This window comes from Balaenoptera borealis (assembly GCF_965194805.1).
Source record: "Balaenoptera borealis genome assembly, chromosome: 5".
NCBI lineage: Eukaryota > Metazoa > Chordata > Mammalia > Artiodactyla > Balaenopteridae > Balaenoptera > Balaenoptera borealis.
In genome coordinates this window covers 71,500,277-71,512,904 of record NC_138862.1, presented here as the reverse complement: position 1 = coordinate 71,512,904, position 12,628 = coordinate 71,500,277, and the positions used below count along the sequence as shown (strand labels likewise).

Genomic DNA, 12,628 nt, shown 5'->3' with positions numbered 1-12,628 from the left:
TAATCAAATATAGATGACATCTGTGCATTTTAAATATCTGGCAACTTTCTATAGCATTGTAACATTAATATGGAATATATGGTTATGCTTTTAATTATTGCGGTTGAAATAGCTCTAAAAAATATAAAATGAGGACCTGCTCTTTAAATAGCTTAAAGTCGAAGAGTAAAAGAACAATTTTAGGAGTTCAGAATAACAAAAACCAACTCATGCATTGGATAAATGTTACTTGCCAGGGATGACCATGTTCATAAGAGACATTGATTGTGGAACTTGTCGCTGAAGAAACTAGAGCACAGTATCAAGAATTCACAGAACAGGGCTTCCCTGGTGGCGCCGTGGTTAAGAATCTGCCCGCCAATGCAGGGGACACGGGTTTGAGCCGTGATCCGGGAAGATCCCACATGCCGCGGAGCAACTAAGCTTGTGCGCCACAACTACTGAGCCTGCGCTCTAGAGCACGTGAGCCACAACTGCTGAGCCCGCATGCCACAACTGCTGAAGCCCGTGCACCTAGAGCTCCACAACAAGAGAAGCCACCGCAATGAGAAGCCTGCACATGGCAACGAAGAGTAGCCCCTGCTCGCCACTACTAGAGAAAGCCCGCGCACAGCAACAAAGACCCAACGCAGCCAAAAATAAATAATTAAAAAAAAAAATTTCACAGAAATCTGAGCAACCAATACTAATCAGCTTTGGCACCGAGATTAAACATTTTTACAGTCTCTTCCATTTAGGAGTTCGGGAAGTGCTAATCAAGGTTTCATTGAAGAGGTTGACCTTGAATGATGGACAGGATCTCTCTCACATTATTTTCTTTTGCTCTCTGACATGAACTTTTTGGCCTGTGGCAGTGTTCTCCACAAGAACCATTGTAAATCATACCTGGATGTGTTCATGCTGATATTCCTTTCAATTTAGAGTATTACTCTCACCTTCCAGCCTTCCTTCAGATTTGTTTCAAAACCTCATTCGACGTACAAGATTCCTTTTCTCTGAATTCTGATGGCTAATCCCCACCACTTCAATTTAGCCCTTTTTGTGGTTTTAATCTCTAATTGGCTTATTTGTCTGGATTTCATAATTACATAATAATCTAGGAAAAACTGACAGTCTGTTTCCCACAGAAAATACTAGTTGATTGATTGTAGGGGAAATTTACATCATTTAGCAGGAATGGCTTAAATGTGTGAAAGAAACAATATGCTGAAGACTGGTTGCAGTATATGTGAGGTCTAATTGGTTTAAAATGAAGTGGCGGGAATTCCCTGGTGGTCCAGTGCTTAGGACTCCGCTCTTTCACTGTGGAGGGTGCGGGTTCAATCCCTGATCAAGGAGCTAAAATCCTGCAAGACACGTGGCGTCGGCAAAAAATTTAAAGAAATTTTTTAATCAAATGGAGTGGTATTTTCTACTTTTTCAGTAACTGAATGATTTTTTTTTTTTAACTATTTCTTCAGTTCTATATTTCCCACATGTAGATTATGGTCAGATCATTTTCTCTTCCTCAATTTTGGTTCCAAACTAAAATTTTAGACTTCAATGCCGTTCACCCAGCTTTGTTCAACAATAAAATTTTGCCTAAAGAACAGGTACTATCTAAGGTGTTTGTTTTATTTTCCTTAATAAAGCTATTTTGTACAAGGAAGAAGGTTTATACAACCCTTTCAATGAGAATTATGAAGTTTGGGGCCAGGTTAACACTTCTTTTTCCCTCAGGCAATAATAGTTAATAAATCCACAAGTCTCCATTAGGATCATTTGGCTTATAGAATGACAGAAGTCGAACGTTTCTCCTCTCACTGCCAAAGTTTCTGGCAGCAACGGTGTTAAGCCTTAATATTTACTCTAATCCTCCAGTGCTGAGGAAGGAAGGTAGAGAAATTCTGGTGAGACGCGTTGTCTGGAAGATTTTTTTGTGGAGGCATGTTAGAAAGGCTGCTGGGAACCTAGAGTAGGGAGCTGCTCCAGATTTGCGAGTTCCGTTTTAATTTCCCTTGGAAACCTCACGTGGGCGGAGGCCAGCGCCTGGATGTGCGGGGCGGCACCGCAGCCCTGCCCATCAAGGGACCCGTCCGGGGTCTGTAAGCCCCTTTCCCCGCCCACCCATCATCTGGCCGCGCATGCGCTGAGCCGGCGGGCCGGAGAGTTGTCGGCTGGGAAATGGCGGCCGCGGGTTTGGTCGCTGTGGCCACGGCTGCAGAGTACTCTGGCCCAGTAGCGTCGGGAGGTAACCTCTCCGTTGTTAACTGCGGCCCGAACTCCGGGGCAGGCCCTGGTCCTGGCCCGGGCTCATGGAGCCGCTCCCTCGACCGAGCGCTGGAGGAGGCGGCGGTAACCGGGGTGCTGAGCCTGAGCGGCCGGAAACTGAGGGAGTTTCCCCGGGGAGCGGCCAACCACGACCTGACGGACACCACCCGGGCGGGTGAGTGGGGTGGGGGGTATCCCTGCCAACAGAAGGCCCGGGGCGCGGTCAGAGGCCGCCGCAGCCGATGCGGAGAATCGCGGGTCTTTACGTTAACGGGTCCCATTACTCCTGGTCTGGACCCGGGTACCGGGGAGAAGCCGACTGCCCCAACCCACCCAGCCCTGGGGCCTGCGGGCCAGACCCCGAGCCTGGGGCGAGGCGGACAGCAGCGTCTCTTGAGAAAGAGGGCCATAGGGGACTGATGGGGAGTGTTTTACTCTCTTAGAAAATTAACTTGTGCCGCTGCTGAGGTAGACCTTTGCTCCGCCCCGGGTTTTGCAGGCCCTTTCGTACTGGGGATGCCAGATTGACTTTACTAAGATTTAGGTTTGTAGCGCGCTCTTAATCGGAGTCGCATTGGTCGCTGCATTGTCAGGAAAGCATGACTCCCGCACAGGCGTGTTTTTCAAGAGTTGTTGTTTTTAGTGTGAACCCGAACGCTTTAACTTTTCTTTCTCCCCTTCGTCTAGGTGACTTACCAAATGTACTTGCAAAAAATAACGAGAGCCCACCTTCAGACTCTCACTCCTTTCCTCTTTCCTCAGGCCCCCTCAAAGAAAGTTGAAGGAAGAAAACTGTTTAGAAAAGATGCATAGGTTGCCTACCGTATCTGTACTTAATGCTTTTTAAAAACAAACATCAGTTTGCCTTATCTATATTTTTTTAACACAGAAAAGAAAATAAATGAGGTATTATTTGGTTTTCTTAGTTGTAGAGAACAATGTCTGGTGACTGAGGTGTTCAACATAATATGTTTCTCTTGTGTTTAAAACATAGCTTTCTCAGGGAGTAGATTAAAAACAGAGTCAATCCCCTTATATATAGTGTGGTATGATGTAATTATTTTCATATACCTTTCCTAAGGTGTTAACTTCTCCTATGTTTGTGCATTCATTAAAGATTGCTAAGTATTACATATGATTCACTCATTTTAGAAAGATAAGCAAAACTGTTAACACTACTTCAAGAAACTATTCTTTCCAAAGAAACTTTTGCTCTAGTGTAAAATGGAAGGAATCAAATACCTATTTGTTTAATTTCTTTTTGGAAACAGTTGTACTGAATATAGTTTGTATTTTTTAGTGAACGACATTAAGATTAAATTTTCTTGCTGATGTAAATATGAGCAACCACTTGCCTTTTGCATGTATTCTGAGAGACAACATCTAAAATTGTCATTCATACCCCAGATTTCGCGATTCTGTTCAGTAGATGGCTATATGGCATATGACTGGTCAGGAGATGGATAGCATAGTGATTTCATATGGGCATGAGTCATTTCAGTATTAGTACATTAAGCGTGGAGTTAAAGAATACGTTGATTACAGGAGTTTATCTAGCTCACTGTCTTACCTGCTTTTAAATAGTTCTAGGACCAAAGTGTGTTTTGCCTTTAAGAAATATTTTTTTAACTAACAAAACCCAAAGGCATTTATGAAGAATAATAAGTAATCCCAATGAATTTTTCCCTTACTATGCCCTGAATTTTTAATTTGTTATTATCCACACTTATTTTTATTACTTTGATAGTTTCTTTATAAACCAAATCTTTTGTTGGTCGACATTTTATCTGGCCAGAAAAAGTGTAGAGGGGAAGAAAAAGATTACAAGGTACTTTATAACCTATTAGACTAGATTCATTTCTAACATGTTAGAAATATCACTTATTAAGTGTAAGAAATTTTTGGCAGACCTTGGTGAGTACAAAACTACTGAAATATTCTCTGAATTATTTTAAACAGGTGATTTGATATGGATAACATCACTGATAGGGTTTTCACTGTTTACTATTCATTGGTAGGTGTTTAAAATACATTGCCTTGTTAAATGCTTAACTACCAATGGATTAAATATTATTATCCCTCATTCGCAAATGAGGAATCACTCAGAATTTACAGATGAGTCACTCAGAGAGAATCATATAAATAATATTAGTGGTAGAATTTCAGCCCGGTTCCATCTTACTCTTTTCTCTCCACTATGCCACACAGCCTCTTTACGTACAGATAGATATTACCATTCCTGTTTTTACAGATAGTGAAACCAAGGTTTGGAGAGAAAGATAATTTGCTCGAAGACCTGTAGCTAAAGGCCAAGGAAGGTGGTGTTAGCAGGATTTGAGCCTAACTCAAATCCTGTTTGAGGTAACTCCAAAACCATATACTACCTGTTACACAGGGTACTTTGAATTCAGACCCAACTTTTGTTGGCTAAAATGTTTTGTTTGGGCCCTATAGAAAATTTAAAGCCAAAAAAATTATTTGAATGTTATATTAAACTTGCCACACAGTCTGTTCTTTCCTAATGTATAGAATGTATCTGGTAGAGCTGCTGTCCTTACATTTTAAGAAACAGCACATATTACCGATTTCATTTATAACTTGACATGATTAGAATTCATCATGCAGCATTTTCTTGAGGTTTTTCCTTCCTGTTTGTTTTAAAAGATAGATCTTTAGAAAAAGGGAAATATTTATTTGGGAATGAGTTACTTGATCCAGGGAACAAGGAAAATCTTAAAAGAAATCATGAAAGACTTTTGGGGGCAGAAAGGTTGTAGCTTGGATTTGGGGAGGCAGAAATGAGAAGGAAGGCCATTCCGGGCAGTGGAATGGATCCCACCCCGACACAGGGTGTGCACATAATTCAGGGTTAGCCAGTCAATGTAGTCCATCCCTCTGGCAACAGTGATGGTTCAGAGATAGGCACATTTTCCTGTCAGCACATGAGAGTGTTAATTTTTTATTGGAACTATTGAGAAAGAGGCATGCTTTGAACCCTGGGGTTGCTGAAAGAATAGAATGTGAACCTGGAGCTTGCCAATAAATTGAAAGCAGAGCCAAAAGATGGAAAGAGTGAGGCCAAGTTCTGTTGGTAACCTTTGAACTTTTGGATCAATAGCCAGGCCTTAAGTTAGTGGTATCCTTGGACTTTCAAATTATGCAAGCTAATAAATTCCCTTTATTGCTTATTCTGAGTAGACTTTTTGAAACAAAATAGGAGTCCTGACTAATACAGTGAAACTGCTCTTGATGAAGTTGTGGGGAGATCAGCTTGGTCAGAATAAATGGTTGGATTAGAGCATATGAGAGCTACCTTTTGCATTTGAGGCAGCTAGATTGATGATAGATTTGGAGAGAGGGAGAGTAGTCAACAGTCATTCATTCAACAAACATTTATTGACTAAGGGATTTTCAGGTGTAGATACACAAAGAGAACCAAGACACTCCCTGTCCTCAAAGAACTTAAGGGATGTAATGAAATAGAATAAATAGATGTAAAGATTATTTGAATTGTCTAATAATAGCAAAACTTTATGCATAAGGCATTATGCTACGTAATATAGTGGAAACAAAAACAAGAAGAGACTCTAACCTGTAAGCATTAAAAATCTAGTAATTTGTTTGGCCGGCTGCAATAACAATCCAGGAATGAAAAACAGTCAGAGATCACATTGGAAAATAAAAGTGTACAAATGCTGACCGAATTTATTTTTTTTTAAAGAGACAGAATGCATCAAGTTGACTGAGCTATTAAACCTGTAGGACTAGGAAGGTGGTAATGCTACTGATAATAATAGTAGCGAACATTTATTGAGCTGTTAGCATATTCCAGGTATTGTACTAAGCTGTATATATAAAATGCACATACAACAACCATGAGTTGTAAGTACTAGTTTTAACCCCATTTTACACATGAAAAAATGGAGACTTGAGATTAATCTGATCAAGGTTACACAGCTAATAAATGACAGAACTGGGATTCAAATTCAGATACATCTGATCCTGAAACTTCTGTTTTTGATAACTAAGCCACTGACAAGTTTGCTACACAATTTCTTTAGTTTGCCTGATACCTTTAAGTGTCTGGTAGCACATCTAGTTAATCTGTAGCAGCAAATAGAAATGTAATCTGGAACTTTTAAGAGTGAAGTTAGAACTATAGCATAAATTTGAGACAGTCGTAATGAAGAGTTTATGTGATTCTTGGAGAAAGAGGGTCACTGACAACCATGGGATACACCAGCATTTAAAAAGGCAAGAAGAGGAATCAGCCTGAGAAAAAACCAGAAACAAAGTTTTGTAACCAGGCCTGTACTAGAATTAGGAGAATCCTAAAGCCAAAGAAACCGTAGTAACCATCTTAAGTTATTTTACAGATGAGAAGCAGTCTCAAAGATTAAGACTTTGTTTAAGATTATGTAGTGAAGTGGTGCTGTTTTACAGAAGGCAAATAGGGTCATAGTCGAAGGTGTAAGAAATCTTTTCTGAATGGAAGATAGAAAACAAGAAACCAAGGATTCAGCTTTGGGAAAAAGCCTATGGTTGATGGCAGACGGGGAAGACTAAGATTACACAAAAAAAGGAAACAAATTGAGGTGTAGTGGGTGAGCCAAGGTAACACAGTCTTATTGAAGCCGTGAGCATTAAGGCTTTCAAGAATTGCGGGGGGTGGGGGTGGGGGTGGGAGCGGGGAAAAAAAAGAACTGGGTACTTATTTCCCATGTAAAGAAGAATGAGGAGTGCCTGAAGACCATTTAATTTTTCAAAAAAGCAATCTGTAACCCACAAAATTATGGTTTTGTTAGTCTTGGAAATATGCACTGGAATGCCAGGTCTTAAGTGGAAATCATATTTTTCTTGGATCCTTATTTATGTATATTTTGTATCAACCACAGTATATGTACTGTGAATTTTTCTAGAACAGTGCTGTCCAATATGGTAGCTACTAGCCATAAGTGGTTATTAAAATTAAAATAAGTTAAAATTTTAAAATTTGGTTCCTGGGCTTCCCTGGTGGCGCAGTGGTTAAGACTCCAGCTGCCAATGCAGGAGACACGGGTTCGGGCCCTGGTCCGGGAAGATTCCATGTGCCGCAAGGCAACTAACCCTGTGCGCCACAACTACTGAGCCTGCACTCGAGAGCCCGCGAGCCACAACTACTGAGCCTGCGTGCTACAACCACTGAAGCCCACGCGCCTAGAGCCCACGCTCTGCAACAAGAGAAGCCACCGCAATGAGAAGCCCGCTCACTGCAGCAAAGAGTAGCCCCCACTCACCGCAGCTAGAGAAAGCCCATGCAGAGCAGTGAAGACCCAACGTAGCCAAAAATAAATAGATAAAATAAATAAAATTTTTTTTTAATTTTTTTAATTTTTTATTTTTTTACTTTTTTTCTTTTTATTTTTTTTCACACACACACTGTATTTTATTTTTACAAGAGATAAATAGACTGACACCAAGCATTGTACATGGATGACCACAACAAAAGCAACAATGATTGCAATTACCAAACATGAAACACACTCATACTATGTCATAATATTGACATTCAGTCCAGTAATCCTCCACTGTAACAGCTCCTTTACTTTGCAGTGAAAATTGATTTGTATATTCTTTGCCTCTGAGTCCTTGTTGGATTTTTTTTTTTTTTAATTCAGACAGAAAGTCACAAAAATTATACTCATCCTCATCAGTTCACTCAGTCCCATGTAATTAATTTTTTTTTTCATCTTGATCTTTTGTTAGCACTTTTATGAGTTCATCAGTTTTTCATTAGAGTTCTGAAAATTCAGTTCTGCTTATTCATTCAGTTCAGCAGTACAGTCAGTTACCAGAAACCTGTACTTGTCAGAGACTTTTCCATGAATTTCTTAAAGATGAAACCCTTTTATAGGAACATATTTGCAATAGCATCAGAGTACACACAGAACTGTCTGTAAATGACAAAAGACTTAAAAATGACCACAGTTAAAGATTTGATGAAAGTTCATAATAATGCAGTTGACAAGAAAATTAGTTATTTCTGAGATATACATTTTAAAGTAATAACTAGGATTATGACTTATAACATTATACCAGAACATATAAGATTTTTAGAAATTTCATGTAATGTCTGAAACATTTATATTAACATATTTCCATACAAATAACCCAATGAAAGTTTAGTATTAGTTGTTTTGTTTGTTTGTTTGTTTTTTATACTGCATGTTCTTATCGGGCATCAATTTTATACACATCAGTGTATACATGTCAATCCCAATCGCCCAATTCAGCACACCACCATCCCCACCCCACCGCAGTTTTCCCCCCTTGGTGTCCATATGTCCGTTCTCTACATCTGTGTCTCAACTTCTGCCCTGCAAACCAGCTCATCTGTACCATTTTTCTAGGTTCCACATACATGCGTTAATATACGATATTTGTTTTTCTCTTTCTGACTTACTTCACTCTGTATGACAGTCTCTAGATCCATCCACGTCTCAACAAATGACTCAATTTCACTCCTTTTTATGGCTGAGTAATATTCCATTGTATATATGTACCACATCTTCTTTATCCATTCGTCTGTTGATGGGCATTTAGGTTGCTTCCATGACCTGGCTATTGTAAATAGTGCTGCAATGAACATTCGGGTGCATGTGTCTTTTTGAATTATGGTTATCTCTGGGTAAATGCCCAGTAGTGGGATTGCTGGGTCATATGGTAATTCTATTTTTAGTTTTTTAAGGAACCTCCATATTGTTCTCCATAGTGGCTGTATCAATTTACATGCTCACCAACAGTGCAAGAGGGTTCCCTTTTCTCCACACCCTCTCCAGCATTTGTTGTTTGTAGATTTTCTGATGATGCCCACTCTAACTGGTGTGAGGTGATACCTCATTGTAGTTTTGATTTGCATTTCTCTGATAATTAGTGACGTTGAGCATCTTTTCATGTGCTTCGTGGCCATCTGTATGTCTTCTTTGGAGAAATGTCTATTTAGGTCTTCTGCCCATTTTTGGATTGGGGTGTTTGTTTTTTTAATATTGAGTTGCTTGAGCTGTTCATATATTTTGGAGATTAATCCTTTGTCCATTGATTCGTTTGCAAATATTTTCTCCCATTCTGAGGGTTGTCTTTTCGTCTTGTTTATGGTTTCCTTTGCTGTGCAAAAGCCTTGAAATTTCATTAGGTCCCATTTGTTTATTTTTTATTTTATTTCCATTACTCTAGGAGGTGGATCAAAAAAGATCTTGCTGTGATTTATGTCAAAGAGTGTTCTTCCTATGTTTTCCTCTAAGAGTTTTATAGTGTCCAGTCTTACATTTAGGTCTCTAATCCATTTTGAGTTTATTTTTGTGTACAGTGTTAGGGAGTATTCTAATTTCATTCTTTTACATGTAGCTGTCCAGTTTTCCCAGCACCACTTATTGAAGAGACTGTCTTTTCTCCATTGTATATCTTTGCCTCCTTTGTCATAGATTAGTTGACCATAGGTGCGTGGGTTTATCTCTGGGCTTTCTATCTTGTTCCATTGATCTATGTTTCTGTTTTTGTGCCAGTACCATATTGTCTTGATTACTGTAGCTTTGTAGTATAGTCTGAAGTCAGGGAGTCTGATTCCTCCAGCTCCGTTTTTTTCCCTCAAGACTGCTTTGGCTATTCGGGGTCTTTTGTGTCTCCATACAAATTTTAAGATGATTTGTTCTAGCTCCATAAAAAATGCCATTGGTAATTTGATAGGGATTGCATTGAATCTGTAGATTGCTTTGGGTAGTATACTCATTTTCACAATGTTGATTCTTCCAATCCAAGAACATGGTATATCTCTCCATTTGTTGGTATCATCTTTAATTTCTTTCATCAGTGTCTTATAGTTTTCTGCATACAGGTCTTTTGTCTCCCTAGGTAGGTTTATCCCTAGGTATTTTATTCATTTTGTTGCAATGGTAAATGGGAGTGTTTCCTTAATTTCTCTTTCAGATTTTTCATCATTAGTGTATAGGAATGCAAGAGATTTCTGTGCATTAATTTTGTATCCTGCAACTTTTCCATATTCATTAATTAGCTCTAGCAGTTTTCTGGTGGCAGTTTTAGGATTCTCTATGTATAGTATCATGTCATCTGCAAACAGTGACAGTTTTACTTCTTCTTTTCCAATTTGTATTCCTTTTATTTCTTTTTCTTCTCTGATTGCCGTGGCTAGGACTTCCGGAACTATGTTGAATAATAGTGGTTAGAGTGGACATCCTTGTCTCGTTCCTGATCTTAGAGGAAATGCTTTCAGTTTTTCACCGTTGAAAATGATGTTTGCTGTGGATTTGTCATATATGGCCTTTATTATGTTGAGGTAGTTTCCCTCTATGCCCACTTTCTGGAGAGTTTTTATCATAAATGGGTGTTGAATTTTGTCAAAAGCTTTTTCTGCATCTATTGAGATGATCATATGGTTTTTATTCTTCAATTTGTTAATATGGTGTATCACATTGATTGATTTGCGTATATTGAAGAATCCTTGCATCCCTGGGATAAATCCCACTTGATCGTGGTGTATGGTCCTTTTAATGTGTTGTTGGATTCTGTTTGCTAGTATTTTGTTGAGGATTTTTGCATCTATATTCATCAGTGATATTGGTCTGTAATTTTTTTTTTTTGTAGTATCTTTGTCTGGTTTTGGTATCAGGGTGATGGTGGCCTCATAGAATGAGTTTGGGAGTGGTCCTTCCTCTGCAATTTTTTGGAAGAGTTTGAGAAGGATAGGTGTTAGCTCTTCTCTAAATGTTTGATAGAATTCACCTGTGAAGCCATCTTGTCCTGGACTTTTGTTTGTTGGAAGATTGTTAATCACAGTTTCAATTTCATTACTTGTGATTGGTCTGTTCATATTTTCTATTTCTTCCTGGTTCAGTCTTGGAAGGTTATACCTTTCTAAGAATTTGTCCATTTCTTCCAGGTTGTCCATTTTATTGGCATAGAGTTGCTTGTAGTCGTCTCTCATGATCCTTTGTATAAAAATAAATAGATAAAATAAATAAATTTTTAAAAATTAAAAAGAAAAAATTTGGTTCCTTAGTTGTACTAGCCACATTTCAGGTGCTTAGTAGCCACATGTGTCATATTGGACAGCACATTAGACAGACCTATTGTCTGTTATGTTGGATAGCACAAATAATAGAATTTTTTCAACATCACAGAGAGTTATATTGGACAGTGATGTTGGGGCATACTGTCTTGAATAGAATTGAAATTTTCTTCTGCATTGTTTATTTTATAAGTCATACTTCTTTTGGCAATGTCTTTCTATGTCCGTGAATACAGTAAGCCACCATGGTCACTAGAAATGAAAACACCTAAATATGGTTGAGAAGGCCAGAGGCAAAGGGAGGAGGTAGCGGCAAATGGGGGCTCAATCATAATTACAAGATCTTTGCTAGCATCTCAGGGCTGGGAGGGGATATATAATTTTTTCTTTTAGAAATAATATCTTGTTAATAAAAACTGTTTAAGCATGTCATCTTTGTTAATAGGGACATTAACTATATATTTGACACATTTAGCATCCACTGAGTATTATGTGTTGAAATCGGGAAGCTTCTAAGAGCCTTAGTAATAAGAAAATAGTAGAAAACACCGAAGCTAATTTTATTTGATTAATCAGACTTTCAATTTAGTATACTTAAAAATCATTCCTTCGGATATTAAGAGTTGTACATGCTCATTGTAGTACAAAAAGTTATAAAGAAGACACTAAAGATCATTTGTAATTCCACTTACCAGAGATAACTGGTAATGAAGCCTGGTTTGAAATCTTCAGACATTTTCTTCATGAAATATACATTCTCACTTTTTAAAAAAATTCTAAAAATGGGATCATACAAAGGCTGTTTTATCATCTAATTTTTTTTCACTACATGAGATACAATATCAGAAAATATAGATCTGTAGCATAATTTTTAATAGTAGTCCACTATAGATATACTGTCTTTTAATTTACCCTCTTGACACTTAGGGATTGTTTCGACTCTCACCATTACAAATGATATTGCTGAGAGTAACTTCGTGCGTATGTCTTTGCAGACTTGTTTAATTATTTCCTTAGGATAAATTCCTAGAAATATAACTGATTGGTTAAAAGATAGGCACAGTTTTAGGTTTTTTTAAAATACAGATTGCAAAATTGTACTTCCAAAAGAGTTGTTCAGCTTAGATTTATACCAGTAGTACATGAGTTGTCTTCACTTTGCACCCACTGATTTTATTCTTTTTGATCTGTGTCCGTCTGATAGATGAGAGATAATATCTCCTTGTTCTGCATTCAGTGCATCTTGAGGAGTGTAATTTTTACTACAATAAGAAAGTAGTATATAAATATAAGGGGAAAATATTTATTTCTTCTAGT

The 12,628-nt window shown here is 38.2% G+C and overlaps 1 protein-coding gene across 17 annotated transcripts in view; it reads left to right on the top strand.

Annotated features, from left to right (window-relative positions):
• Window positions 1–2,107: 2,107 nt before the first annotated feature.
• LRCH3 (leucine rich repeats and calponin homology domain containing 3) overlaps window positions 2,108–12,628 on the top strand; it is a 108,326-nt gene continuing 97,805 nt past the window's right edge. For 6 of the 17 annotated variants that reach the window (XM_082392305.1, XM_082392313.1, XM_082392310.1 and 3 more), the window contains exon 1: window positions 2,116–2,425. In XM_082392305.1, coding sequence (XP_082248431.1) covers window positions 2,164–2,425 — 262 coding nt within the window. In that variant the 5' untranslated portion in view covers window positions 2,116–2,163. Of the gene's footprint in view, window positions 2,426–12,628 lie in introns of all 17 variants that reach the window. The other 11 variants (XM_082392308.1, XM_082392306.1, XM_082392318.1 and 8 more) reach the window with 7 other exon arrangements.